Source organism: Trifolium pratense, linkage group LG4 (assembly GCF_020283565.1).
Source record: "Trifolium pratense cultivar HEN17-A07 linkage group LG4, ARS_RC_1.1, whole genome shotgun sequence".
In the NCBI taxonomy this organism is placed as follows: Eukaryota; Viridiplantae; Streptophyta; class Magnoliopsida; order Fabales; family Fabaceae; genus Trifolium; species Trifolium pratense.
The window spans coordinates 2,375,372-2,402,796 of NC_060062.1; the positions used below are offsets into that span (position 1 = coordinate 2,375,372).

The window sequence follows — 27,425 nt, forward strand, 5'->3', positions numbered from 1 at the left end:
GTTAGAGATTCGAGCGTTTTAAATAAAATTGAAAGTTAATTTTTTTTTTATGAGATTGGAAAATAAAAACAAATAACATAGGAACAAGAAAAGAAATTAAGCTCGCAGACGTGCAATATGCTACAACATCAACAAGAGACTAAGGCTCCGTTTGGCCCTACTTATTTTCTATTTTTTTTACTTTTCCTTAAAAGAAATAGAGAAGTAGAAAATTGTATTTGACTCTATTTCTCTTTAAAAGAATTAGAGAAATAAAGTAAAAAAAAGTAGAAAATAAGAAGAACTTGGATCAAACACAATTTTTTACTTATTTACTATTTTTAAGAAAAATAAAAAAATAAAAAATAAGTAGGGTCAAATGGAGTCTAAGTTGAGTACGACAATTATAAAAGTTAAATATCTAATAAAACATATGGTTGAAAGGTGTGCCAAACATGTCTTTCAAACCACAAAAATAAGTCATCATGAAATAACATAGGATCCTTCGTAGTTCGTACTTATAAAAGGAAGAACCTTATTCATCACAAAAAAATAGAAATAAAACTTTCATGATTAGGGAGTGCCAAACAAAACAACCCATGTTAGAGAAGATTAGACATGTAACCAAATATCAAACACAAGACATGCATGGTGGATATTCTTTAAGATGCACATCACGTTTTAGAAAAGGTTGCCATCAGAGAGATTTTCAAAGACAGAAACAAAAATGTCAAAGATTTTTTTTCTTTGTGAAAGGACCACTAAATTTAGGTAGCATTTACAATTGGAAAGTTTGTAATTTAAGAATAGAGGATATTTTATTGTCAAAAAAAAAAAAAAGAAGAATAGAGGATATTTTGTAACATCTAAGATTTAATTATGTGTAAGTTTTTTTGTTGTATTTAACTTTTTTTTTCCTTATAAATTTGAAAGTAACTTTCTTTTTTAACGATAAAAGTTGATAAGTTCGAATAATTAATGTCGAAAATAATAAACTAAAAGATGTAGTGGTCTGAATAATTCCCTTTTTTCAAATACAATTAAATAGCAGTAAAATTCATTATTACTTCAAATAGTTAATGTTAAAGAATATATAGGGACACTTAATAAATAAATAAAAATAAGAGTACGGGTTATCGGTTACTTTTGACTTTTCAAAGGAACACGGGGTAATGTTATTTTTATCAATTGGCTCCTGAATTGGAATCTAATTTTTTTTTGGATAAAATATTATCTTCCACCCTATTTAATATGGTATAGAGTGTATTAGTTGGATAAAAAATCATTTATATTTATATAAAAATTTAAGTCACATATTTTTTATTGATTTTCTTTCCTCTTATTTGAAATTTGAATATTTGTTCGAGATTTTTCTCTAAACAAATATTCAAATTCCTTGACAAAATTTGCATCTCTACTTATTAAGTAATTGTGATATTTTGTATAAAAAAAAAGGTAATTGTGATATTTATGTTATTTTTATTAATTTTTTGGGCCAACATTAATGTTCTTCTTATTATTAAAAATGAATACTATTATAAACTTATTAAGTAATTGGTATATATACAACATACACTTTGCACAATCACCGTACAAATCCAAAAGCATCAAGCAAAATATATTAGCAAAAAGAAGAAGAAACATGGAAAACAAATTCACCCCAATTTTGGTCCTATTCCTTTGTATCAACTTGGTGAATTGTGGATACTATAAATCTAAGACTATAGTTCCACATAAACTTCCAAACAAGGTAACTCACCTTCACTTCTACTACTTTGATATTCACACAGGCAATAATCCAAGTGCTGTTATTGTGGCACATCCCAACCAAACAAGTGACAAAAATCCTAAGAAATCTTCATTGTTTGGTACTGTTTATGCTATTGACAATCCTCTTAGGGAAGGTCCTGAAGAAACATCAAATGTGGTAGGAAATGCACAAGGTTTATATGTTGCATCTAGCCAAAGTGAAGATGTGACATTAACTATGTATGTTGATTTTGCTTTCACTTCTGGTAAATTAAATGGAAGTTCCTTTAGTGTTCTTTCGAGGAATCCGGTGAGGGAACCGACGAGGGAACTCGCGGTGGTCGGAGGAAGAGGAAAGTTTAGAATGGCCACTGGTTTTGCTTTGATTAGGGCCCATTTTCTTAATGTTACAACTGGTGATGGGATTATTGAGTATAATGTAACTATTTTTCATCATTGAATATCACATGTTAATTAGTGATGAGCTAATAAAAAATAAGTCTTTGATTTCCTTCATAATAAAAAGTATTGTTATGAATAATTATGTTAGTGGATGTCCTATCTCTTCCATTTCCTAGAAACTCCCATTATAGTGAGTGGCCTTTAAATGTACTTGATCATTCACTTGCTTACCTGTGTCCTATAAATAGGACTGTTGTTATGATGTAAGGACACACATATGAAGAGAATAATATAAAACTTTCATCTTCTCTATCTCTACTCTCTAGCTATTTTAGTTTATTTAATTAATACTTATCATTACAAGACTCTACCATATCGATGAAGCATTGGGTACTCAAATTGGCAGTGTAGATATTTATTCTGAATTTCTATGCTTCTTGAATTTGAATACTTGTGCTTTAATATTTTAGCCTAATCCTTGATAAATTTTCTATGCTTCTTTATTAATAGTTCCAAATTAAACCCAACAAGAATAAAACCCAAATTAGTTTATGACATTTTTATCAAATAGTCTCTAAATCGTTATAATAGAAAAACTAATTTCTCCCTAATTTTAAAATGTAGAAGACTAACATGAACTTTATTTTTGTGAGGACTGAATTCGGCCTAATATTTTTAAGTACTAAAAAGGGTCTACCCTAAAAAATTATAGTCATCATAAGATTATTTTAATGTTCTTTTTTACAATGACAATTAATTGCGTTTGCCGGGAGTCGAACCCGGGTCTATTGCTTGGAAGGCAATTATCCTAACCGTTGGACTACAAACGCTTGCATGCAAAAGTTAACAAAATCAGGAGTTTGTATTTTATCCACTTAGAATTTGTTATATATGTGGATATTATTAATGATTGATAATAGTAATTTTACTCTCCAAAAGTAAATTAGTTGCTTACTTTAGAGGATGAAGGACGGCAGTGCAGATTGTATTTTCTATGCTTCTTGAATTTGAATAATTGACCTTAAGTATTGTAGCCTAAGCCTTGATAAATTTCCTATGCTTCTTTATTATAGTATTGCACTGATTGGTTGATATAAATATAATAGTTTCCTCGTTGTGAATTGTTTGGTTTTATGTTATATACTGTTGAGCTTATGTTATTTACTTATTAAGGAAATCATTAACTTTTGTATCTTTCTATCTTCAATTAGACATTGCCGAATTCCTCAAATACATTTTGAAGCCTGTTTGGATCAGGTTATTGATATAAGCACATGCATGCATGTGAAACTGTTTTGTGGTGATTATGAAAACAACTTATGACATGTCTATTAGTTGTTTTCAGCTTATTTCCATAAGTTTTCCGGATTAGCTTTATGAAAATAGTTTTATTGTGTGTTTTTTAATTGAAATAGCTTATGCATATGGACTTATATGATGAGCATTTATGATATAAATGTTTAATGAAATTGTTTATCCAAACATGGCCTTGATAGTTATTGTTTTATTCTGAATTTCAGTTTGTTCAGTATTAATTTATTTTTCTTGTATATCTAGATAGTTTTGTAATGGTGGATAAACAATTCAATTCACTACAAGAAATATGACTTTTAGTGACAGCAAAACAGCGTAGGTAAATGTCCATTTACCGTTGGTATAGCCCTATACACCTATTCCAACGGAATTTTTTTCCGAAGTATATAGTTGCTGTACCTACGGATTTTTAGCAATCACTATAGGGTATTGTGACGGATTTTAACCTGTCGGTACAAAGTATTTGGTTATACCTACGGTCGTGGGTGTATGCATATAACTAAGAGCTTGCGATCCTTTTTAGCTACGGCGTTTTCCGTTCCTGTAGAGTTCAGTGACACCAATGATTTGTTGGTATAGATCGGGTTTGACACCAAATTTTTTTGACACATGGAATAAATCTCCACAATATACTTTAATCCTAATTTTTTTGCCTATATATCACTGCTTTTGTAAAGTTTCTTAGGGGTTTTCTAACTTAGACCATAGTTAGGTCTAAGTTAGCAAGGTGCACCTTTTCAATTGGACCAAAATACTCATTCTTTTTAATTAATTAACCAAAATACCCATTAATAGATGCGGATCCAGTGTCGCGCGCGTACCGAAGGACCATGGTTACAGACCGTTGATTTCCATCAGACAGCCAAGATCTGATCTCATCAAGACTGTCTGATCAATCCGACAGCCCAGATCATCCTGATCCATCAGATTCCAGCGCGTGCGCCACACTGGATTACACCCTGGAGAGAGAAAAATTTGCTTTTTAAAAGTAGGACACGTGTCACACAATGGTTGGCTGGACGTGATTTTTGTTCATTTAATATTTTGAACTCAATTATTTCGTTGTAAATTAATTTTTTTTTTTTTTTTTTTTATACCAAAATTCATAATTTTTTTTTTCTACAAATAGAGACTTGGTTCGTTTGATTTGGACACCGAAAAAAAAATGCAATTTTTCACTACCTTAATCTCATTTTTTGTCTACTAAATACGTTACTTGTGTGTTGTAATTTAACACGCACCACTCAACCAACTCACTGAAACCATTATACCAGGAAAATAGTAGATAATATTCTGGAACTTTTGGTATATTTTATGAAATTTTTGGAGACCTGAAACTATTTTTAGTTAATTAAATGAGATAAAACGGTAATTAAAAACTAATGTTTGCTTCTGAAACCATTTTACTGGTAGAATGGTTGCACATAGTTGTATTCTGAAACCATTTTACTGGTAGAATGGTTTCAATGAGTAATTTATTAATTGTGTTTGCTTCTGAAACCATTTATCTGGTACAATGGTTTCAGAGAGTTATAATCTGAAACCATTTTGCTGGTAGAATGGTTTCAGTAAGTTGATTATTAGTTATTTGCTTCTGAAACCATTTAGCTTGTAGAATGGTTGCACATAGTTGTACTCTGAAACCATTTTACTGGTAGAATGGTTTTAGTGAGTAATTTATTAATTGTGTTTGCTTCTGAAACCATTTAGCTAATAGAATGGTTTCAGAGATTTGTACTCTGAAACCATTTTCCTGGTAGAATGGTTTCAGTGAGTTGATGTAAGGTAGTGAAAAATGAGATTAAGGTAGTGAAAAATTGGGTTTTTTTTTCTGTGTCCAAATCAAACGAACCAAGTCTCTATTTGTAGAGAAAAAAAAATTATGAATTTTGGTATAAAAAAAAAATAAAAAATTAATTTACAACGAAATAATTGAGTTCAAAGTATTAAATGGAAAAAAATCACGCCCAGCCAATCAGACAGCGACACGTGTCCTGCTTTTAAAAAGTAGATTCTTCTCTCTCCAGGGTGTAATCCAGTGTGGTGCACGCACTGGAATCTGATGGATCAGGATGATCTGGGCTGTCTGATTGATCAGACAGTCTTGATGAGATCAGATCTTCGCTGTCTGATGGAAATCAACGGCCTGTAACCATGATCCTGCGGTACACGCGCGACACTGGATCCGCGTCCATTGATGGTAGTTTGGTTAATTAATTAAAAAGAATGGGTATTTTGGTCCAACTGAAAAGGTGCACTTTGCTAATTTAGACCCAACTGGGTCTAAATTAGCAGCCCCCATATATATATATATATATATATATATATATATATATATGTAGAAGGGAGAGATAAAATTAATTCATTCTTACAAACATACAATCAACAATAGCTCATGTCAATCACTATAGGGTATTGTGTACCAGTCGCAATTTCGACGCTCAAATAAGTTTCAGTGTGGAGTAAGATTTTCCGTGCTAGATTGTACGTACCTTATAAATTGCAATGAGGTGTGTATATATAGTCTCTAGCACTGGGTCAAGGCCCTTGATGACATTAATGGCCATCAAGTGCTGCCGGAAAACGGCTAGAAAAACCATGATGAGCAGTTAATGCTAATCATTCCGGTGGACGGCCGTTACGATGCGACGAGCGTCTTGACCGTTGGTGTTCGAGAGATGGAGTTTATGGGTCGCTAGTTACTTGGGCTTATGCTCGTAGATCTGTGAATTTTCCTCTGATACTGGGCCCGAGGCCCAATCCAGAACAGGGTTATAATGTTATTCATAACTAATCCACCATTTTAGAATTTACCTAGCTGGTAGTATGTACATATATAATATGAATATGAATATTTATGTGTGAGCGTGCCTAAACAGTATTTATTTGTGTTTGTGGGTATGTAAGAGTTTTTCATAAAATAAATGATATAGGGAAACTAAATAAATAAATAAAATTAATCTTTAGTTGGTCAATTAATGATTGATGTTACATTTAATAGGGAGGTCACAGTTTGATATTTGCAACCGCGATTGAGATGAGACAAAAACTATTTATATCAGAATTGACTCTCGAACTAAATTAGCCGATGTAGTACGCCGGATGGTGATAATAAAAACCAATAAATTAATAAATAAATAAAGAATATGACTTACTGGTACAATTACTCTTGACTTTTCAAAGGGACATGAGGCGGTATTATACTTCATCCGGTCCTTAATATAAGAGAGGTTTCACTTTTTAGATTTGTACCGGGCCATGGACCAGGGTGTGATTTGTTAAGGCCCAATACGAAAAAGCCCAATGGGAGCATCTAAAGGAGAAGTGTGAAAACAACCATGAAAAACACATGATAAGCGTGATCCACCATGACTTGGAAAGGAAGGAAGAAACTTGGAAAGGAAGGAAGAAACTTGGAGAAGAAGGAAGAAGCTTGGAGAAGAAGGAAAGTAACCGCCCACTACCCATGAATTCCTCTCCAAGCAAGGTGGTTATCAAGCAACAAGAGGGAGATGTTTTGCCTATAAATAGGATCTTCTTCAAGAGAACATGAGGACTTTTTCACTGATTCTACATAGACTCACTCTCATCATGAGAAACCACCATATTTTCATTCTTGTAAAGAGATTCAATTTCTTCTCCGACATACTTGTATCAGTTATCAATCTTGAATAATACAAACCCCTATGTTCGGATCGAATTCTGACTTATATAAAACTCCCAGGGTTGTTGGGATTGAACTGAGTGTAATCACACCATTTGATCAATAATACAAACCCCCTTGTTTTTTACCAGAACATTTTGGCGCCCACCGTGGGGCTGCGGTAAAATTATTGTTTCCCAGCCTACCACTCTCTTTTTGAATAAACACGGTGATATTGCTTTGCCGTCATACCAACCTTTCCATTTGAGTTCTGACGATGTCACCGCCGTCGTTGGTTCGTTTGGGAAGTCATAGTTGATTCAACAAATTCTTGTCCTCATGCTGTTCTCTGGAAGCCATGATAGAGATAAAGAAAGACGCCCACAGCGGTAATCGATTGACTCGTTGTTCTGTTAAAAGCTAAGTTTTCTCAACTGTGTACTCTTGATTTCATGGAATCCTCTCAATAATTTTCGGTACCTGTTAATATAATATAACCCCTTTTGCCACGGTAATTGCCTGTGCTTATATTCTATTTAATTTAATTTAATTTGATTTATATATTTTCAATTGATGACCTTAGTATAATTCATGAGTATAATTCATGAGTGGAAATCGATGAGTATAACTTAAATCTAACAGACTAACACAATTATGAAGCCTTTAACAATTTTCCGTCATGGTATATTTTACTGATTTGATTTGTGCTAATTGGCTACAACGGAGCATAGCACTGTGTCTTGTTGCTTCAAAATAAACTATCAACATGTAACTGCCCTTTGTTTTGTCGCTATAATGTTTGTGTACTGGCGTACTTGTTCGTTGATGACTAACTCACTTTAATTTGGTTCATCATCTATTGTTTCTATTTTACTTTGTTTCTTTTATGTTTGGTTTCATGAATCTAAACTCGCCGTCTCGCCAAATTGTGTCGTCGTCCAATATCGCCATCCTGCTACCAATTGCCTGATGGCGCAACTTCGCTTATCGATTGTTTCAAACGTGGACATCGTCGCCGTCAAAATCATGTAACTGTTTTGTGGAAACTGGAGCAAATTTTGGAACTATGGCGATTTAAGGATGAATACGATGCAATGTAGACCACAACGTGAGAGGTAAAGAGACGTGAGGAGGACAAGTACAATGGTAAACGATTCAAGTTATAAAGCGAACATATACAGATCATCTGCCGGCTTGAACGACCATAATCCAGGTGCCTTCAATCCTTTACTTTCTGTTTTCGACAACTTACAACTATTTTGACGGATATTTGGATTTGTTTGATCTCATTTTAGTATTTTTATCAAAGGAATGATGATAACTTAGAATACCCATTGCTATTGAACATATGATGATCCATTACTTTAGATTAATATTCATCTATTTATTATTTGTATAATAATGTGCTTACTGTTATTATTATTAATGCCTATTGAGTGTTCTCACTCTTTCAAAATGTCCCAAAATAAGTTTCATGCTCAGGTGCTGCATTTTGTATTTGATAAGATATAAATTTCACCACAAATCTGCGCAATCAAGCCTTACACACACATACAACCAAGTTAAGCATCAGCATTGTCTGTACTTTTCTTATATGGTCAAAATAAACATCAACACCCTTTCAAGCGGCGATCTTAAAACACAAGCAGTTGGTCATTGTTGCCACTCGGCGAGAAAGAAGCCGCCAACTAATATTTCAGGTTGAAGCATATTCCGCGATAACTACCGCAATGGAGCTCAGTCTCGCCACGTCAAAACATAATTGCTCTTCTTACTAGGCGAGGAGCGCCGCGACAAACCGCCCATGGCGGTATCATTTTCGTTTATTTTATTTTTCATATATTATTATCGTTGAACCTCTAATGTATCAAAGCTTATTTGCAGTAATCATGATTAAGCTGCGGACTCTGAACAAAAAATTATTCAAGATCAACTCATATGAAAGCTCTGAACCAAATGTAAGGTTGAAAGGCCTTGGCGTTACCTGTAAGTCTTACGAGTTGGGTACGTCAAAAAAAAAAAAAAAAGGTTGCAAGACCTTGGCGTTACCTGTAAGTCTTACGAGTTGGGTACGTCAGAAAAAGAAAATAAAACAAGGTTGAAAGGCCTTGGCGTTACCTGTAAGTCTTACGAGTTGGGTACGTCAGAAAAAGAAAAATTAAAAAGGTTGCAAAGCCTTGGCGTTACCTGTAAGTCTTACGAGTTGGGTACGTCAGAAAAAGAAAAATTAAAAAGGTTGCAAAGCCTTGGCGTTACCTGTAAGTCTTACGAGTTGGGTACGTCAGAAAAAGAAAAATTAAAAAGGTTGCAAAGCCTTGGCGTTACCTGTAAGTCTTACGAGTTGGGTACGTCAGAAAAAGAAAAATTAAAAAGGTTGCAAAGCCTTGGCGTTACCTGTAAGTCTTACGAGTTGGGTACGTCAGAAAAAGAAAAATTAAAAAGGTTGCAAAGCCTTGGCGTTACCTGTAAGTCTTACGAGTTGGGTACGTCAGAAAAAGAAAAATTAAAAAGGTTGCAAAGCCTTGGCGTTACCTGTAAGTCTTACGAGTTGGGTACGTCAGAAAAAGAAAAATTAAAAAGGTTGCAAAGCCTTGGCGTTACCTGTAAGTCTTACGAGTTGGGTACGTCAGAAAAAGAAAAATTAAAAAGGTTGCAAAGCCTTGGCGTTACCTGTAAGTCTTACGAGTTGGGTACGTCAGAAAAAGAAACAGCAGAAAAAGGCGAGATTATCAACACCGCCAGAAGAAGCTTATACACAACCAAAGCAGGCGATTCATTATAACGCCAAAAGACAACAGGTATAAAGTTATTTGTATCAATTTACAATTATTATAGAAAGTAGAAGATGTCGCAGGTGCAAGGACAAAGTTTCCTAGACGAGAACGACAGAAGGCGTTACCTCACAACGTAATGCAAAAATAATCCATAAAGTTATGAAGAGAAGAAATCAGGCGAATAAAGAAATTTATAAAGGACCCAAATAAGGGTAAATTGTTCAAGCCACGAAGGGGCATATAAATAGTTACAAAAGTCATAGGAGGGCGTACAAATTAGCTAAGAAATATCAACAACAAAAGGAAGGAAAAGGCGACAAGCAAACAAAGAATATGAGTCAGCAACAAATGGGCGACATAGAACAACATCGAGGCATAATAATCGCCAAGTGACTTCATTCAAAAGCACTTCGCCTTCTTGAAGCCTCGTGCTTGGGGGGCTGTGTACCGGGCCATGGACCAGGGTGTGATTTGTTAAGGCCCAATACGAAAAAGCCCAATGGGAGCATCTAAAGGAGAAGTGTGAAAACAACCATGAAAAACACATGATAAGCGTGATCCACCATGACTTGGAAAGGAAGGAAGAAACTTGGAAAGGAAGGAAGAAACTTGGAGAAGAAGGAAGAAGCTTGGAGAAGAAGGAAAGTAACCGCCCACTACCCATGAATTCCTCTCCAAGCAAGGCGGTTATCAAGCAACAAGAGGGAGATGTTTTGCCTATAAATAGGATCTTCTTCAAGAGAACAGGAGGACTTTTTCACTGATTCTACATAGACTCACTCTCATCATGAGAAACCACCATATTTTCATTCTTGTAAAGAGATTCAATTTCTTCTCCGACATACTTGTATCAGTTATCAATCTTGAATAATACAAACCCCTATGTTCGGATCGAATTCTGACTTATATAAAACTCCCAGGGTTGTTGGGATTGAACTGAGTGTAATCACACCATTTGATCAATAATACAAACCCCCTTGTTTTTTACCAGAACAAGATTCATTGATAATCTAATGTATCTAGTCCATATTATAATCTAAATACATTGGATTTTCAATGAATCTAAAAAGTGAATTCTCTCTTATATTAAGGACCGGAGGGAGTATTTATTTTTAACCTTTTATTTTTATTTTTTATTTTTTTTTATTTCGAGTTTGCTTTTTGGATAAAATATTATCTTCTGTCCAATTTAATTTGGCATAGAATTTATCAGTTGGACCAAAATCATTTATATATATATACACATTAAGAATTTAAGTTCCATAAGTCCTAACGATCAACTAGTAAAAATGTCGAAATTGTTAGACTCGAACGTCGTGACCCGGATTCGAATCCGGAATCTCACAATTATATATGAGTTTAATTTCAGTAGATTACCACTTCATCTAAGACCATAAAAAATTTAAGTCCCACATTTTTATCGATTTCCTCATTTGAATATAATCTTAATTGAAATTGCCTAAAAAAATAAATAATCTTATTTGAAAATTGGATTGGAGACGGACATTTTCCTCAAAACAAATATTCAAATTCTTGTGTGACATAATCTACATTTCTACTTTTTTTTATTTTTGGTTTTCACCGCAAGTATCCGGACAACTGGACCGTCTAATTTGATTTTTGGGGTCAGTTCTGATATCAAGTAGTTTCAGTTCCCTCACGGTCGCAGTTGCGGAGAATCGAATATTGTGATTCTCCCTACCAAGTCCAACATTAATCACCATTTGAACAATTAACTATTAATACATTTCTACTTATTTAGTAATTCTCATATTTATGTTATTTTTATTAATTTTTTTGACCAAAATTATTTATTTTTTTTGGTACATAATTAATGTTTTTTTTACAACCTCACAAAGTCAATAAAATCCCACAAAATCTTTAACATTTTTTTTTTGCTAAAAAAGTCTTTTAAAATCTCAATCCAATACACCCTATATATATTTCTACTTAAAGTAATTCTCATATCTCACAAAGTCAATAAAATCCCACGAAATCTTTTTAAATCTTCAAAATCTTTTTTGCCAAAAAAATCTCTTAAAATCTCAATTCAATACACTCTGTATTTCTACTTAAAGTAATTTTCATATTAATGTTCTTTTTATTAATATTTTTATTGACCAAAATCAATGTTCTTTTTAATATTAAAAAGGAATACTATCATATATACTTATTAAGTAATATTAAGTAATTGCTATATATATACAACATATACTTGCACAATCACCAATTCACCATACAAATAAAAAAGCATCAACCAAAATATATTAGCAAAAAGAAGAAGAAACATGAAAAACAAATTCACCCCAATTTTGGTCCTATTCCTTTGTATCAACTTGGTGAATTGTGGATACTATAAATCTAAGAAAATAGTTCCACATCATCTTCCAAACAAGGTAACTCACCTTCACTTCTACTACTTTGATATTCACACAGGCAATAATCCAAGTGCTGTTATTGTGGCACGTCCCAACCAAACAAATCCTAAGAAATCTTCATTGTTTGGTACTGTTTATGCTATTGACAATCCTCTTAGGGAAGGTCCTGAAGAAACATCAAATGTGGTAGGAAATGCACAAGGTTTATATGTTTCATCTAGCCAAACTGAAGATGTGACACTAACTATGTATGTTGATTTTGCTTTCACTTCGGGTGAATTAAATGGAAGTTCCTTTAGTGTTCTTTCGAGGAATCCGGTGAGAGAACCGACGAGGGAACTCGCGGTGGTCGGAGGAAGAGGAAAGTTTAGAATGGCCACTGGTTTTGCTTTGATCAGGGCTCATTTTCTTAATGTTACAACTGCTGATGGGATTATTGAGTATAATGTAACAATTTTCCATTATTAAACTAAATATCACATGTTAGTGATGAGCTAATAAAAAATAAGTCTTTAATTTTTTTCAAAATAAAAATTATTTAATTTTCTTGTTTTCAATTTCTATTGTTTTTGTTTTCTTACTTCCATGTTGAAATAAAATAATCATGTATGGAGTTAGTACTTAGTAGATACACTTTTCAGATTGAAATCTCATAAAAAAAAAATTTATAAAAAAAAAGCTTCACAAAAAAAAAAGAATTAAAAAAAATTAAGATTGTAATTGTTTGGTTTTATTTTATACACACTGTTGAGGTTATGCTATTTACTAAGTAAAGAAATCATTAACTTAACTATCTATCTGTCTACAAATAGCCGCTGCTGAAGTCATGATATCTATTTTTCTTCATAAAGGATTTGTTGTTTCAGTGAATTTTCTTAGTTGAAGAAAAATAATGAATTTTAAGGCCCGTTTGGATTAGCTTATTTGAGCTTATTTACTGACATAATCATTTGTTAGATTGTTTGAGAGAGCTTATATAAAAACATCTTTTAACATGTCTATATGTCTCAATTTTCACAACATTGTCTGTTTATTTTTTCTATTTACAATTTATAATTTTTAAGAGTCTCACGTTGGATGAAATATGGCTTGATAATGTGTTTATTAGTGGGCATTCCTCATCATACAAGTCGGTTTTGTAAGGTTGAATTATGTCTTGTCCAAATTCTAATATGGTATCAAAGCGTATTCCAAGCCCTGTTAGGCCACTTGCAATCAAGTTACCCGCTATCGGGCCACCTGGTCACACTCCATTATGTTCGGTCCTGGGCGTGAGGATAGGTTTCCCTTTATTGCTTCAACAACATATCATTAAAGGGGAGATTATAAAATCATTATAGAGTTAACTAGCAAGGTTCAAAGTTTTCTCAGAAATTAGTTTAAATTTTAAGTTTAACTCAATCAAGATTCTCTCGAACTTGAGGGTTCTTCAAATAAGGCATCTATGAAAAATAGTCTTTTGGGTTATAGACATATATGCATGCCCTTTTATTGTTATGTGTTTCATATATGCTTTTTTAAATCTGAATCCGAGTAAGTCAACTTTGGTTTCCATATTTTTCATATTGAAATTGTGTTCTTTGTTCTCAACAATGAATATGTTCATACACTTTATCTTTAGCAGATGATATGATATGACGGCTTTGCTCCATATGTATTTAAGTGGCATTTTTGACCTGCAAGCCAATGTTAGTAAGACTGTGAGTATGACGATTATGTTATCCAAGAACCTCCGTTTGTGTGGCAATATTGTTGGAAAAACGCAGGGATTACAGTGTAATTATTGTTGGAACAAAAAGCACATTACATGTGAATTTAAAATAAAATGATTGAGTCCTACATCGAGTTGGGTTTTGGGTAAAACACCCTGGTTAAAAGAATTTTTCCTTCTCCCTCGCACACGTCGTTCTCTGTTCAGAGAACAAAACCTATTTGTCTCTTTTCTCATGGCCAGGGAATATAACTGTGAAATCTCCTGCATTGCTACCTTCCACCATCAACTGCGCAACTTTCTCTTCCCTCCATTTCTCTATTTCATCTCTTTCATGTGTGTGCATGGTTCTTTCGTTTTTTGGAATTATTTATGAATTTATGGTTATAGTTATGAACTAAGTTTAATGTTGTGATTTAGACTTTGAGTTTATTTTCTTCATCTATGATAATTTTTATGCATGTATATAAAATCTTACTATCGGTGCTTGGGTTCTGTGGGTTCAGATTTGATTGTGGTTCTGTGGGTTTCAGATTTGGTGTGGTGGTGGTGGTCGTTGGAGGTGATGTTATGGTGGTGAGATCAAGAGATGCTGAGTTACTGCTATGGTGGTGTTGGATTTGGCGCTCGTGGGGTGTGGTTGATGCCGTGTGTGATTAGTTTTCTATGATACTCGAGTCTCCGACCGTTCCCACAAATCTGTTGAGATTTGCAAGACTTTTTTAGTAGTTAATGGTTTTCAAATCTGTTGAGATTTGCAGATCTCTCTGCATCTGGTTGACCTCTATCGCGTCGGGGTTGACTTCTTGGAGTGGTCTGCGAGCTGACACTCATTTGCCTGGGTTCTCATTCTGTCGTTGCTCCACCAACTTTTGACTCAAGGAGTGTTTTTTGGATTCTGATGGGCCGATCACTTTTGATTTGAGATCGGGAGTTAGTTATCTAGTGGCATCTCTATGTGTCGGGATGCTGTCTTCTCTAGTGGTCTAGAAGTAGAAGAGTGTCTTTCTAAGAATGAGATTAGAAGTAGACCTCTTTTAGGTGGTGTCTTTATTGGTATTTCATTGGTGTTCCGCTTATATACGGCGCCTTTGTTTTGTAGCTCCGCTTTTACAAGTCTCTGTTCGTCTTGTGCATAGATTTGATCGTTAATAATAATATATTTGCTTATCCGTGCTACATGTAACGACCCGATTTTTAGTAAATCGATATTTTATATATATTTGCATATATTTTGGGTTAGTGTTAAATATTTATTTACGCGACGTATAATTATTTATCGCGAACATAAGTTTGTGAGCGAAACCTTTGCCATGTTAGTGGGCTTGGGGCGTGTGATAGAAGCTTAATGGGCCTAAGCCATTGGGCTTGGTTCATGACCAATAGAGAGTAGTATAAGTAACCAAGTCAAAACCATGAATAGTATCACAATTCATTTTCTTTGAGTTTTGAGTGAGCAAGAGCAAAGCTAAGCTAGGGTTTTGGCTAGGAGAGCAAGAAGAAGAACACGAGCAAGGAGAAGAGATTTAGAGGTCAAGAAATCATCATTCAATCTAAGGTGAGAGTGGTTAAGCATAAGCTTGGGTGATCCAAGAGAGGGGAGGTGTCTAGCCTCCATTCCCAAACTCTCTCACCCAATTTCTTTGGGGTTTGGGTGAAATTTCTTTATCATAAACATGTCATTTTCATCTTAGTATGCTTAATGAACATCTAGGAGGGAATATGTATATGTTTGATGATGGTTTTGCATGTTTATGCAACTTTGCTTATTTTGCAAGAAATTGACATGATTTTTGATTGTTTGATGTATTTGGATGTTTGGAAGGGATGATTAATGTTCCTTGATACCATATATGCTTGAAATAGCTGTTTATAAGAATTTATAACATGTCTAGATGTATTTTTGGTTGGATTCAATGTTAAACCGCCTTATTGAAACTCAAGAACAGATATTTTTCTGGTGTAGTTCGCTAAGCGACCAGGAGTTCGCTGTAGCGAACATGTTCGCTGAAGCTCGCCAATGCTCGTCATGAGCAGGTGACTTCCTGGTGAGGTTCGCCATGTCTCGCTAAGCCCTCGCTTAGCGAAGGCCTCTGTGACAGCAATTTTTGTTAATGTTTGTAAAGTGTGTATATCCATGTATTTGGTTTCGTTTTGGTTTGGAATTATTATATGTTTAATAATTGTGTTGTGTAATGGCATTTATATAAAATGTCAAAGAAGTATATGTATTTTTGTATATCGGGTTGTCCGATAAAGAAGAATATCAGTTTGTCTGATAAAGAAGTTTAATGGATTATGTTATCCATGTAATGAGCAGTAGCTTCGTGCTAAGTGATTATCATATGTTTGGTAAATGCATAGCATTCATAAACTCATGCATTATTTAGGGATATCAGACTTGTCTGATAAAGAAGGATATTGGACTTGTCCAATAAAGAAGGATATCAATGGTAAGTTCCTTGATAAAGAAGATGGTACCTCATGCATTAGTCGTGTCTAGGTTGGCATGACATTGAATGTTTGGCATTAGTCGCATTTGAGTAAATGTGCAATTTATGTGTTATGTGTTATGTGAGTTCTTTGTGTTGTCCGAAATGACGTGAAACTATCTGGTTGTGTATTTGTGAGTATGTGTTATCTGGTGTATTGCTTATTGAGGCATGTGTGTGAGTTAGTAATACGTGATAGGTTGAATATAGGTGCGTTTCTATATTCGTATGTATGTGATTATGTTTACTAACTCTCTACCTAATTGTTATGTGCTGGACCTTTGGGGGTTCAGGTATTCAGGTCGAGGTCTCGACGAGCTTTAGCTGCAGATCGTTTTGGTGTGGAGCACTTTTGGTGAGGAGCTAGTGTAGGCTACCTTTGTATAGTTTTGTTAAGTTTAGTTGGGTTGTGATGTATATTAGTGCTCTGGTAATTGTAACATCGAGTCGGGGATCGTTTGTATTCCGTCGTATATCGATGCGAACATCTTAACTTATGTTTTATGTAGATGAATTATCTTTTGAACTATTATGTTCATTGTTTTGAAAATCCTTTATTTAATGTTTTCCGCTGCGACGTTTCGTGTCATGTGCACGATCGTTTAGAAAATGTTTTTCCGTAGCGCTCCGGCTACTTATCTTTAAAAAGTTTTTAAGATCACGTTTTTAAGGGTAGTTAGTTCGGGGTGTTACACTACAAATCCTCAAGTAATTATCTTTCAACCCCCTCTTGATCTTATATACTCACAATTTTCACAACATTTTTTTTTCTATTTACAATTTATAATTGTTAAGTGTCTCACAGTGGATGAGATATGACCTGATAATCAGATGAGGGTAGATTTATGCTAGGAAAATGTTAGGTAAACACATTTATTTGACAAAAATACAACAAATATACTTTTTTTGCTTTTTTAATATTTTTTGCATTCCTCGTTTTGCGTGCTTTGTGAGTGGAAAGAGAGATGTGTCAATTTTGTGTCTCAAATTTGTGTTTGAATAACATACCTCTGCTAGGAAAATGTTTTGTGTCTCAAATTTATGTTACTATGGTATTTTTTGGTTGCATTAGTTTAAGAGATTTCTTTTTGCCACCCTACTGATTCTGAGGCGCACCCTACAAAATTACCAAAATACTCTTTTCCGCTACTTAGGTAGCGGACACCCCTCAAAACACCATACCTTTACAAGGTCCACTACTTAAGTAGCGGACATTATTTTCCAAAATTTCTAATTTTTATAACGGCCGCTACTTAAGTAGCGGGAGTTTAAAATTGAAAAATTGTAGGGTGCGCGAGTAATCAGTAGGTGACAAAAGTAATTCTCTTATTTTAATTGTGTGGAAAACACATGTGTATATTGAATTGCTTTTTTTTTTTTGGCATATCTTATGCGGCATCCGGACGGGTACGGGTATGCGGTACAACATTTTTAGAAAATTTAAGGTACGGGTACGTTAATATAAAATATTAGAAAAATTATTTTTAACTGAATTATTATCATCATGCTTTGAAGATTTAATTTTTTTGGTCCACCGTCTCAACTATTTTCATAAATAATGAGAGATAATTGAAATATAATAAAAAATTATAATATTTTAAGAGGTTTTACAACAGTCAATATGTTTTTTCCGTATTCATCATCATAAATCAACCAAATAAAAATGGGTACGGAATCGGTGCGTACCATACGAGTACCATGGAGTATCCGGTACTGGTACGTACCCGGTACGGGTACTTCACCATTTTAGGAGTACATATGCCTTATTAGTAAAGTATTCTTGGCCTTTTCCAAAAAAAAAAATGTATCTATAAGTTGGGGTATTTCTCGCTTTACAAGTCGGTTTTGTAAGGTTGTGTTACCCTAATTCAAATTCTAATATGGCATCAAAACCTATTATAGGCCTGTTAGGCCACTTGTAATCAAGTTACTGCTATCGGGCCACCTGATCGCACTTCATATGTCCAGTCCTGGACAAGAGGACATGCGTTAACTGTTAAGTCTCACATTGGACGAGATATGACTTATCTTCAACCATAACTTGCCGATATCATATCTTTCGGTCCTTTCTTTGTGATGAATCCTTCATGCGATCGGTTCGGCCCTTTTTGATATTCGCTGACTGTCGTACGTGATAAAATTCTATGCATCTAGTTGATGAGTTAAGAAAACTTTCAAACATATTTCCATGGAACAGAATTTTCCTTGTATTCATTGTTTTTGGATAAAATATTATCTTCTGCCCTATTTAATATGGTATAGAGTGTATTAGTTGGGTCAAAAAATCATTTATATTTATATAAAAATTTAAGTCACATATTTTTTTACCAATTTTCTTTCCTTTTATTTGAAATTTGAAATCGACATTTTTCTCTAAACAAATATTCAAATTCCCGACAAAATCTACATTAAGTAATTGTCATATTTTGTATAAAAAAGAAAAGGTAATTGTGATATACAAATCATTATTTGCTGCTAAAAAAAGTAATTGTGATATTTTGTATATAAAAAAAAAAGGTAATTGTGATATTTATGTTCTTTTTATTAATTTTTTCACGAAAATTAATGTTTTTCTTATTATTAAAAATGAATACTATTATAAACTTCTTAAGTAATTGGTATATATACAACATACACTTTGCACAATCACCATACAAATTAAAAAGCATCAAGCAAAATATTAGCAAAAAGAAGAAACATGGAAAACAAATTCACCCCAATTTTGGTCCTATTCCTTTGTATCAACTTGGTGAATTGTGGATACTATAAATCTAAGAAAATAGTTCCACATCATCTTCCAAACAAGGTAACTCACCTTCACTTCTACTACTTTGATATTCACACAGGCAATAATCCAAGTGCAGTTATTGTGGCACGCCCCAACCAAACAAATCCTAAGAAATCTTCATTGTTTGGTACTGTTTATGCTATTGACAATCCTCTTAGGGAAGGTCCTGAAGAAACATCAAATGTGGTAGGAAATGCACAAGGTTTATATGTTTCATCTAGCCAAACTGAAGATGTGACACTAACTATGTATGTTGATTTTGCTTTCACTTCGGGTGAATTAAATGGAAGTTCCTTTAGTGTTCTTTCGAGGAATCCGGTGAGAGAACCGACGAGGGAACTCGCGGTGGTTGGAGGAAGAGGAAAGTTTAGAATGGCCACTGGTTTTGCTTTGATCAGGGCTCATTTTCTTAATGTTACAACTGCTGATGGGATTATTGAGTATAATGTAACAATTTTCCATTATTAAAATGAATATCACATGTTAGTGATGAGCTAATAAAAAACAAGTCTTTAATTTCCTTCAAAATAAAAAGTATTTAATTTTCTTGTTTTCAGCTTTCTATTGTTTTTTTTTTCTTACTTCCATAAAATAATCATGTATGGAGTTAGTACATACACTTTTCAGATTGAAATCTCAAAAAAAAAAAAAAAAAAAAAAGCTTCACAAAAAAAAAAAGAAAAATTAAAAAAAATTGAGATTGTAATCTGCAATTTTAAGTCCTATTAAAAAAGAATCCCCAACATCAATTATTTCTGATTAAGATAAAAAATGATAACTTTGATCACAACTTGGTCCTCTCTTTTGAGCTTAGTCCCCTTTTTTATATAAAAAAAAAAAATATACATCGGTTATTTAATAAATATAAAAAAATATATTTTATTTATAATAGTGATGGAAATATTGTATTTTTTTATGTGAGAAGGAATTTCATTAGAAAATATTGTATTTTTCTTAGAATTTAATTTATATGTACCGTCGGTGTAAAGTTATTTTGCACATGCGTCTAATAATATACCGACACATCATGTATGGTAATTAAAAACACATGATGTGTCATATTCATTAAATGATGTGGCAACGTGTTATTGGATGCATGTGTAAAAAAAATTTATACCGACGGTGCACAACAATTAAACTCTTTTTCTTATTTATAAGAAAATATCCGTTAATTTTATTCGCAGTTGTATTGCTACTTGATTATGAATGAAAAATCTCTGCGTAAAAAAAAAAAAAAAAGTACTACGCAAGTAAAAAATTTGATCATCTAGGCTAAGGACCATCCAAGGGTTAAGCTAACAAAACAAGAGTTTTAGGATTTTTCTAATTTTTTTTATGTATGTTTATGTGTAAAAAATAATTTTAAGTATAACTAGTAAAACCCCTAACAAATGAAAGAAGATACATCAATTCACATAATTAAATTATTTCATGATCGAATTCATGATCACAACCTATTTTTGTTTCGATTGATAAATAAAGAATTGACAAATTCTATTATATTTATATTTCATATACATAATTGTCAAGTTCTAATTTTTAATTTCAAGTTCTAATTTCAAGCCGAATGGAGACATCAACCTAAACTATATAACGACATTATCAATTTATTATGAAACATTTAGAACTTTTTTTTACATTTTTAAAGGACATGAATTCACGAGTCTTAAAATAATTTTTTCTTACTAATATACTCTTTTCGGTCATTTTTATAAACAAAAAAACAATTCAAATTATGGTTACTAATTAGTATAAACAAAAATTAACTACTTTTAAGCTAATTAATACTGTTATTCTTAATATATCCTTACTTTTCAAAAGGTACATGTGATTTCCAAAAAAATAAGGTTTATTTATAATAAATTTACTCATATTTTATATTAAATCAACAAAATTAATTACACGTAACTAAAAGAATACTCTATGGTATTCAGGACTAGGGGTGCTCAAATCCAAACCAATGCAAATAAAAACCGAAAACCGATCCAAAAAAACCGAAAACAGCAAAAAACCGAAGTTTTTTTGATGTGTTTGGATGTTCTTTTGTCAAAACCGCTGGATCGGATCGGATTTCGGATTGATTTCTTAAAACCGATCCAAACCATATACATATATTTTAATATTTATTTATCTTTTTATTAGTATAAATATATATATTGCATTAATCTTTTTTTTTCATTTTAAATTTTTTTAATACTATATGTTAGTTTAATTTAATCTATTTTAAATTTTGATAATACTATATGTTAGTTTAATTTAATTTTTTTTTTTTTACTTTTTATATGTTTCGAATATAATTGGTAATTGTCATTCCAAAATATTAATTTTCAATATATTATATGTTATATTTTACATCAAACTTAATATTTATTTTGTCAAAAATGTCAAACTATTATTTTGTAGCGTTTTTTATAATATTTATTTAAAAAAATTACAATTTATAATTTGGATATCCAAAAACCGATCCAAATTAAACCGCATAATATTGGATCGGATTTTTTTTATTTGTCATCCAAAACCGAACCAAACCGCAAATGAAGAGTCCGAGAAAATTCGAAAGAAATATTTCACAGCACAAGAGAGAAACAATATATCTCCACCTAAAATATTATGAGAAAAATGAATCACATCTTTAATAAATTTAACATTTTTTTCATTAATAATCGATATACTGCCTTGTCCCACAGAAAGAGAGCAAGTTTTTGACTTTTTTATTAATGAATATCTTTAAATTAAATTTAAACTAAATACATTTTGACTTTTTTTTTTTATATATTTAAAACCGAAGAAAGTAAGATTTAACATCTCACTGTTAAAATTCTACGGCTGCTACAAAGATTTACGAGCCTTATCACCTTAGAAAAAAGAACATAACGTGTCTTTTGGTTGTACAATGGTAGTAATGATCTGTGGCCATTTCCAACTTTCACCACTTTCCATCTTATCATCTTCTTCTTCTTCTTCTTCAAGACTTCAACTTTCATCTTCTCGTTGCTCAATGATGGATACCCACAAACAAGGCCGTAGTAAATTTTTAGAATTTCCATATGTTTCAGCACCCCACAAGAATCTCATGCTTGATCTTGTTTCAAAAGTAGAAGATCGATTTCAGTCTCAGCTTCTTCCTTGCTCACTTCCTCCTGATGTTCAATACTACAAGACCAGCAATGGTACTTCTCAAGTTTCGTTGCATATTACACCAGGCAACACTCATTCTCCTGTAATTTTTCCTCTGCTTTTTGCTCTCTTAAATTCCTTAGTTTCAATACTTGTTAATCAAATTTGAGTTTATTTATTTGGTTAGGGACTAGATACTTAATCTATTGTTATGTATGGATTCTCTCCGTTACATGAGAGAAATAGTTGAAGGTTAGCCATTGATTTGTGAGGAGAGAGAAAAGAAAAAGAGGAATAAGGTGAATTAAAATGTAGAGATTGAGGAAAATAAAATTGACAGAATTCATTCTAGTTATTATTAGGCTTAAGTACACTTACAACTTATCAATTAGAAAATTGCTAATAAAAAAATTATGACCGAATTCCAGTGAGTTTAGCTCATTTGGCACGGATATTGCATTATATATGCAGGGGGCCGGGTTCGAACCCCAGTCATCTCACTTACACTTACTCTTAAAGGTGAAATTTCTAGTCACTAGGCTACTTGACCAACAAAAAAAAAATTAGTTTTTTGTAATGACAATAATTGCGTTTGCCGGGAGTCGAACCCGGGTCTATTGCTTGGAAGGCAATTATCCTAACCGTTGGACTACAAACGCTTGCTTGCAAAAGTTAACAAAATCAAGTGTTTGTATTTGATCCACTTAGAATTTGTTATATATGTGGATATTTTTAATGATTGATAATAGTAACTTAATCTTGGATTTGAATAATTGTCCTTTAATATTGTAGCCTAAACTTTCATAAATTTGTATGCTTCTTTATTAAATATAGTAGTTCCCTCACTGTGAATCATTTGGTTTTATTTTATATACTATTGAGCTTATGTTATTTACTCCATCGGTCCTCAATCTTTAGTCCTTTTAGAGTTGGCCACAGATTGAGAAATTATAAATTTTGATAAGTTAAGTCTTTTTTACCCTTTAAGTTATTTTATATACTGTTGAACTTGTGCATCTTTCTATCTAAAATTAGACACTGCCGAAGTCCTCAAATACATTTTGAGGCCTGTTTGGATCAGCTTATTGAAATAAGCACATGTGAATCTGTTTTGGGGTGATTATGGAAACAATTTATGACATGTCTATTACTTGTTTTCAGCTTATTTCCATAAGTTTTCCGGAGTAGCTTTATGAAAACAGTTTTATTGTATGTTCTGTTATAGAAATAACTTATGCATAAGGATTTATATGATAATCGTTTATGATATAAAATGTTTAATGAAATTGTTTTATCTGAATTTCAGTTTGTTCGTTATTAATCATTTATTTTTCTTGTGTATCTCAGATAGATTTTGTAATGGGAAGTTGGGTGCATGCTGAGCTACCAACCGGAGGATCGTTAGATATAACATCACTTTCGGCCTATCTGAACAGTTCAAACGATGCACCGAATTTCGTGTTCGAGCTGATCCGTAGCAGTCCAACAATGCTAATTCTTGTACTTGATTTGCCACCTCGAAAAGACCTTGTTCTTTGGCCAGATTACCTTAAAACATTTTACGAGGACACTAAACTCGATACACATAGGCAGGCTTTGGAAAAAATTCCAGAGGTTCAACCTTATGTCACTTCTTCGCTTTTCATCCGCACCGTTGCATCTCCAACTGCTATATTTGTTCGCATTCAGACCGAAGATGATGGAGGTGAGCGGATAGACGGGATCATCAGAGACCATATTGATCCGATTTCAAAGCAAGTGTTGGAGATATGGTTGGATGATTGCGCCTGTGCCGAGAGAGATGTAGGAGAGGAAGATAAAGCTTATCTGAGAAAAAGAGATGGTGTTATTAGAAACAAGACTATTGAGGTTGATCTTGGTTCAAGCTTTCCAAGGTTGTTTGGTCCAGAAGCAGCAAAACAGATTTTGGAAGCCATCAAAGAGTATTTTACTGTTTGAAATGTAAAGTTTATTTGGAATTGTAAATAAAAGTTTGCACTTTAGATAAGTTGTGTGTTTCTTTGACTTTGAGTATGATCTTGGTTCAAGCTAATTTTCCAATGATATGTTTGGTCTAGAAACAGCAAAACACATACTAGAAGCCGTAAATATGTGCTAACTTTGTACTATATGTCTCTCACATAGTCACATGACAAACATCATCTAAAATTTAGAAAAAAACAGAAAAACTAACATTCAAAAGACTGTTCATAATGGCTAATTGTTGACTTAATATACAAGTTTAATCCTAACAATATTGGAGCCACTAATGCAAGTATTAGTAATCGATTTTCTTGACACATCATCAAAATTGACTTTAAAATTAAGTAAAGGACTAAAATTCAAGAAAAATTGAAATATGGGGTTCAAAATATTGATTTTTAAGATAGGGAATCAAAATTTCAAAAAATTGAAAATTGGGGAATCAAAACTGCATTTAAGCCAAATGATTTTCGTATGAGTTAAAAGATTTAACTAAATTATATCTTCAAACAAAATAGCAAATTAAATGTGCCTAAAGACAAACTAGGATGTAGAAATCACCATACTCCCACAAGAAAATAATAAGATAACAGAAAAATCACCACAAGACCAAGTCTTGATCGATGAGATCAAATAAGAACTATAGATATATTATATATTATCTTATTTCACACAAATAAGTATTTTATTTCACTACACACAACTAATAACATTGTGTCTTAAGTTATTAAGTATTTAGACACACACAAATCAAACTTAACTTCTATTTAAAATTATAATTACTACATTATGAAATTAAAAATAATTAAGTCTTCATAAAAAAATACTCCTTAATGGCTTCTAGTATCTCTTTTGCTGCTTCTGGACCAAACATCCTTGGAAAGCTTGAACCAAGATCATACTCAATAGTCTTGTTTCTAATGACACAATCTCTTTTTCCAAGAAAAGCTCTTTCTTCCTCTCCTAATTCTCTCTTGGCACAGGCACAATGATCCAACCAAATACCTAACACTTGCTTCGTAATCGGGTCCAAATAGTTCCTGATGATCTCGTCTATGCGCTCTCCTCCATCATTTTCAGTCGAAATGCGAACAAATATAGCCGTTGGAGACGCCATGGCGCGATAGAAAAGCGAGGAAGATAAATAAGGTTGAACCTCTGAAAGATTTTCCAAAGTTTGCCTATGTGTATCTAGTTTAGTGTCGTCGTAGAATGTTTTTAGATAATCTGGGCAAAGAACAAGGTCTTTTGGAGGTAGCAAATCAAGAAAGAAAATTAACATGGTTGGACTGCTTCGGATTAGATCAAACACAAAATTTGGTGCATCATTTGAAGTGTTAAGATAAGCTGAAAGTGATGAATTGGATAGTTCTTTTTGTCTCAAATCCGATCTAAACTACACCGCAAACACTCGTATTAAGTAGCTTATTATCGATCAAATATACAATAATTTAATTTGAAAGCATAAATTAGTAGGCAAATTACAGGAGAATCATTGTTGCCTGGTGTAATTTGCAGTGAAATTTGAGAAGTATCACTCTTGTTCTTGTAGTGTTGAACATGAGGAGGAAGTGAACAAGGAAGAAGGTTAGATTGAAAACGATCTTCTATTGTTGTAACTAGATCAACCAAAAGGTTCTTGTGTGGTGCTGAAACGAATGGAAATTCTAAAAATTTACTACGGCCTTGTTTCTGTGTATTCATCATTATGCAACGAGGAGCAGAAAGTTGAAGACTTGAAAAAGAAGATAAAATGGAAAGTGGTGGTGAATGTAGGAAATGGCTACGGATAATCATTTCCATCGTCTAATGTAACCAGCACAAATGTTTATGTCTATGTTTTCTTGCTTTTCATTCAATATATAGGGGACGTTTAGGAGATACACTTGCTTGGACACAAGACGAAATGCTAGTGAATTTTGGTTTTCTCATTCATTAAACATGTCATGTTATTATTTATGAGGAATTTTAAGTTAGCATATTTCATGAGGAGCAAAAAGGATGAAATTTTAAGTTAGCATATTTCATGTCATTATAGTGATATTGGAAAAAAAAATTATAGGGATAAATTAAAATTCGCCAACATTACGGGGGAAGTAAACACTATTTTACCCTATTATAAACTAAAATTTAACATTATTAAACAACAATAATCTAATATTATTGAATAATATGAAATAGTAAAAATATAGATTAAATTAAACTAATAAATATTATTAAAAAAAATCAAAACAAAAAATAATATATTTAATATAATATTCCATACAAATATATAAGAAAGAGTTTAATTGTTGCGGCATATCGGTGTAAATATTTTTTACACGTATATCTAATGATGTATTGCCACATTATTTAATAAATGTGACACATCATGTGTTTTTAATTACCATACATGATGTGTCGGTGTATTATTGGACGTTTGTGTAAAATAACTTTACATCGACAGTGCATATAAATTAAATTCAATAAAAAATTAGTGAGTATTCAAATTTATATATGTAATTTGGTTCTGTTTTGAAAAAGAAATTTAAAATTCGACCTGAGCGATTTTCATAAAATGACATTTAATAATATTTTGTTTTGTGAGTTTGACGTTTTTTTATTCTTTTTTTAAAAAATTATCGGTTTAAATATAACTCCTATACTTATGCAGTTTTGTTCTCATTAATTATTGGATAAATATTCCAATTTTTTATAAAGAAGTTAAATTAAATCGTCTAAATTGACACGAGAGATAATCAAACCTGAGACCTTAAAGAGGAACACACTCTCTTTAAGGGGTGATCGCGGTGCGGTTTGGTTCGGTTTTGAGCATAAAAGTCATCCTAACCGCGAGATAAAAATGCATGCGGTTCGGTTTGGTTTGGATTGGTTCGGTTGGTGCGGTTTAAAACATAACGATTGTACCGAACAATTTTAAGCATAAAAAAAAAATAAAAAATTGAAGTTCCAAAATAACATTGTAGTACCAACAAAAATTATTTATCCAAAATAACATTATAGTAACTTACAATTTTAAATATATAAAAAAATTGAATTTTCAAAATAACATCACGGTACCGATAAAATTTGTTTATTTAAAATAACATTACAAC

At 32.6% G+C, this 27,425-nt stretch overlaps 5 protein-coding genes and 2 non-coding genes across 7 annotated transcripts; 4 read left to right on the plus strand and 3 right to left on the minus strand.

The window, feature by feature from the left end:
* Window positions 1–1,498: 1,498 nt before the first annotated feature.
* On the plus strand, window positions 1,499–2,442 carry LOC123919664 (dirigent protein 4-like). Its single transcript, XM_045971635.1, has one exon. It carries the CDS (start codon window positions 1,505–1,507, stop codon window positions 2,186–2,188), a length of 684 nt encoding a protein of 227 aa, XP_045827591.1. The 5' UTR covers window positions 1,499–1,504; the 3' UTR covers window positions 2,189–2,442.
* Window positions 2,443–2,888: 446 nt separating this feature from the next.
* Window positions 2,889–2,960, minus strand: TRNAG-UCC. The gene has a single exon. It is a non-coding gene; the product is annotated as a tRNA-Gly (tRNA).
* Window positions 2,961–12,104: 9,144 nt separating this feature from the next.
* On the plus strand, window positions 12,105–12,742 carry LOC123919665 (dirigent protein 4-like). The gene has a single exon (XM_045971636.1). It carries the CDS (start codon window positions 12,150–12,152, stop codon window positions 12,705–12,707), a length of 558 nt encoding a protein of 185 aa, XP_045827592.1. The 5' UTR covers window positions 12,105–12,149; the 3' UTR covers window positions 12,708–12,742.
* Window positions 12,743–19,109: 6,367 nt separating this feature from the next.
* Window positions 19,110–19,726, plus strand: LOC123924578 (dirigent protein 4-like). The gene has a single exon (XM_045977523.1). The coding sequence runs from the start codon at window positions 19,141–19,143 to the stop codon at window positions 19,696–19,698; it is 558 nt and encodes a 185-aa protein (XP_045833479.1). The 5' UTR covers window positions 19,110–19,140; the 3' UTR covers window positions 19,699–19,726.
* Window positions 19,727–22,049: 2,323 nt separating this feature from the next.
* On the plus strand, window positions 22,050–24,411 carry LOC123881390 (red chlorophyll catabolite reductase, chloroplastic). The gene is made up of 2 exons (XM_045930069.1): window positions 22,050–22,450; window positions 23,695–24,411. The coding sequence occupies exons 1-2, from the start codon at window positions 22,124–22,126 to the stop codon at window positions 24,304–24,306; spliced, it is 939 nt and encodes a 312-aa protein (XP_045786025.1). The 5' UTR covers window positions 22,050–22,123; the 3' UTR covers window positions 24,307–24,411.
* TRNAG-UCC lies at window positions 22,935–23,006 on the minus strand. Its single transcript has one exon. It is a non-coding gene; the product is annotated as a tRNA-Gly (tRNA).
* A 541-nt stretch (window positions 24,412–24,952) lies between the features above and the next one.
* Window positions 24,953–26,140, minus strand: LOC123924032 (red chlorophyll catabolite reductase-like). The gene is made up of 2 exons (XM_045976798.1): window positions 25,795–26,140; window positions 24,953–25,726 (listed from the first exon to the last, which is right to left on the minus strand). The coding sequence occupies exons 1-2, from the start codon at window positions 26,131–26,133 to the stop codon at window positions 25,136–25,138; spliced, it is 930 nt and encodes a 309-aa protein (XP_045832754.1). The 5' UTR covers window positions 26,134–26,140; the 3' UTR covers window positions 24,953–25,135.
* Window positions 26,141–27,425: the final 1,285 nt, after the last annotated feature.

Bases quoted from the DNA above. Each gene is read 5' to 3' on its own strand.
- LOC123919664 (XM_045971635.1), top strand. From the start codon at position 1,505: ATGAATACTATTATAAACTTATTAAGTAATTGGTATATATACAACATA.
- LOC123919665 (XM_045971636.1), top strand. From the start codon at position 12,150: ATGAAAAACAAATTCACCCCAATTTTGGTCCTATTCCTTTGTATCAAC.
- LOC123924578 (XM_045977523.1), top strand. From the start codon at position 19,141: ATGGAAAACAAATTCACCCCAATTTTGGTCCTATTCCTTTGTATCAAC.
- LOC123881390 (XM_045930069.1), top strand. From the start codon at position 22,124: ATGGTAGTAATGATCTGTGGCCATTTCCAACTTTCACCACTTTCCATC. The intron at 22,451-23,694 runs GTAATTTTTCCT...TGTGTATCTCAG, and splicing joins CAGGCAACACTCATTCTCCT to ATAGATTTTGTAATGGGAAG.
- LOC123924032 (XM_045976798.1), bottom strand. From the start codon at position 26,133: ATGGAAATGATTATCCGTAGCCATTTCCTACATTCACCACCACTTTCC. The intron at 25,727-25,794 runs GCTTTCAAATTA...TTTGCGGTGTAG, and splicing joins TAATTTGCCTACTAATTTAT to TTTAGATCGGATTTGAGACA.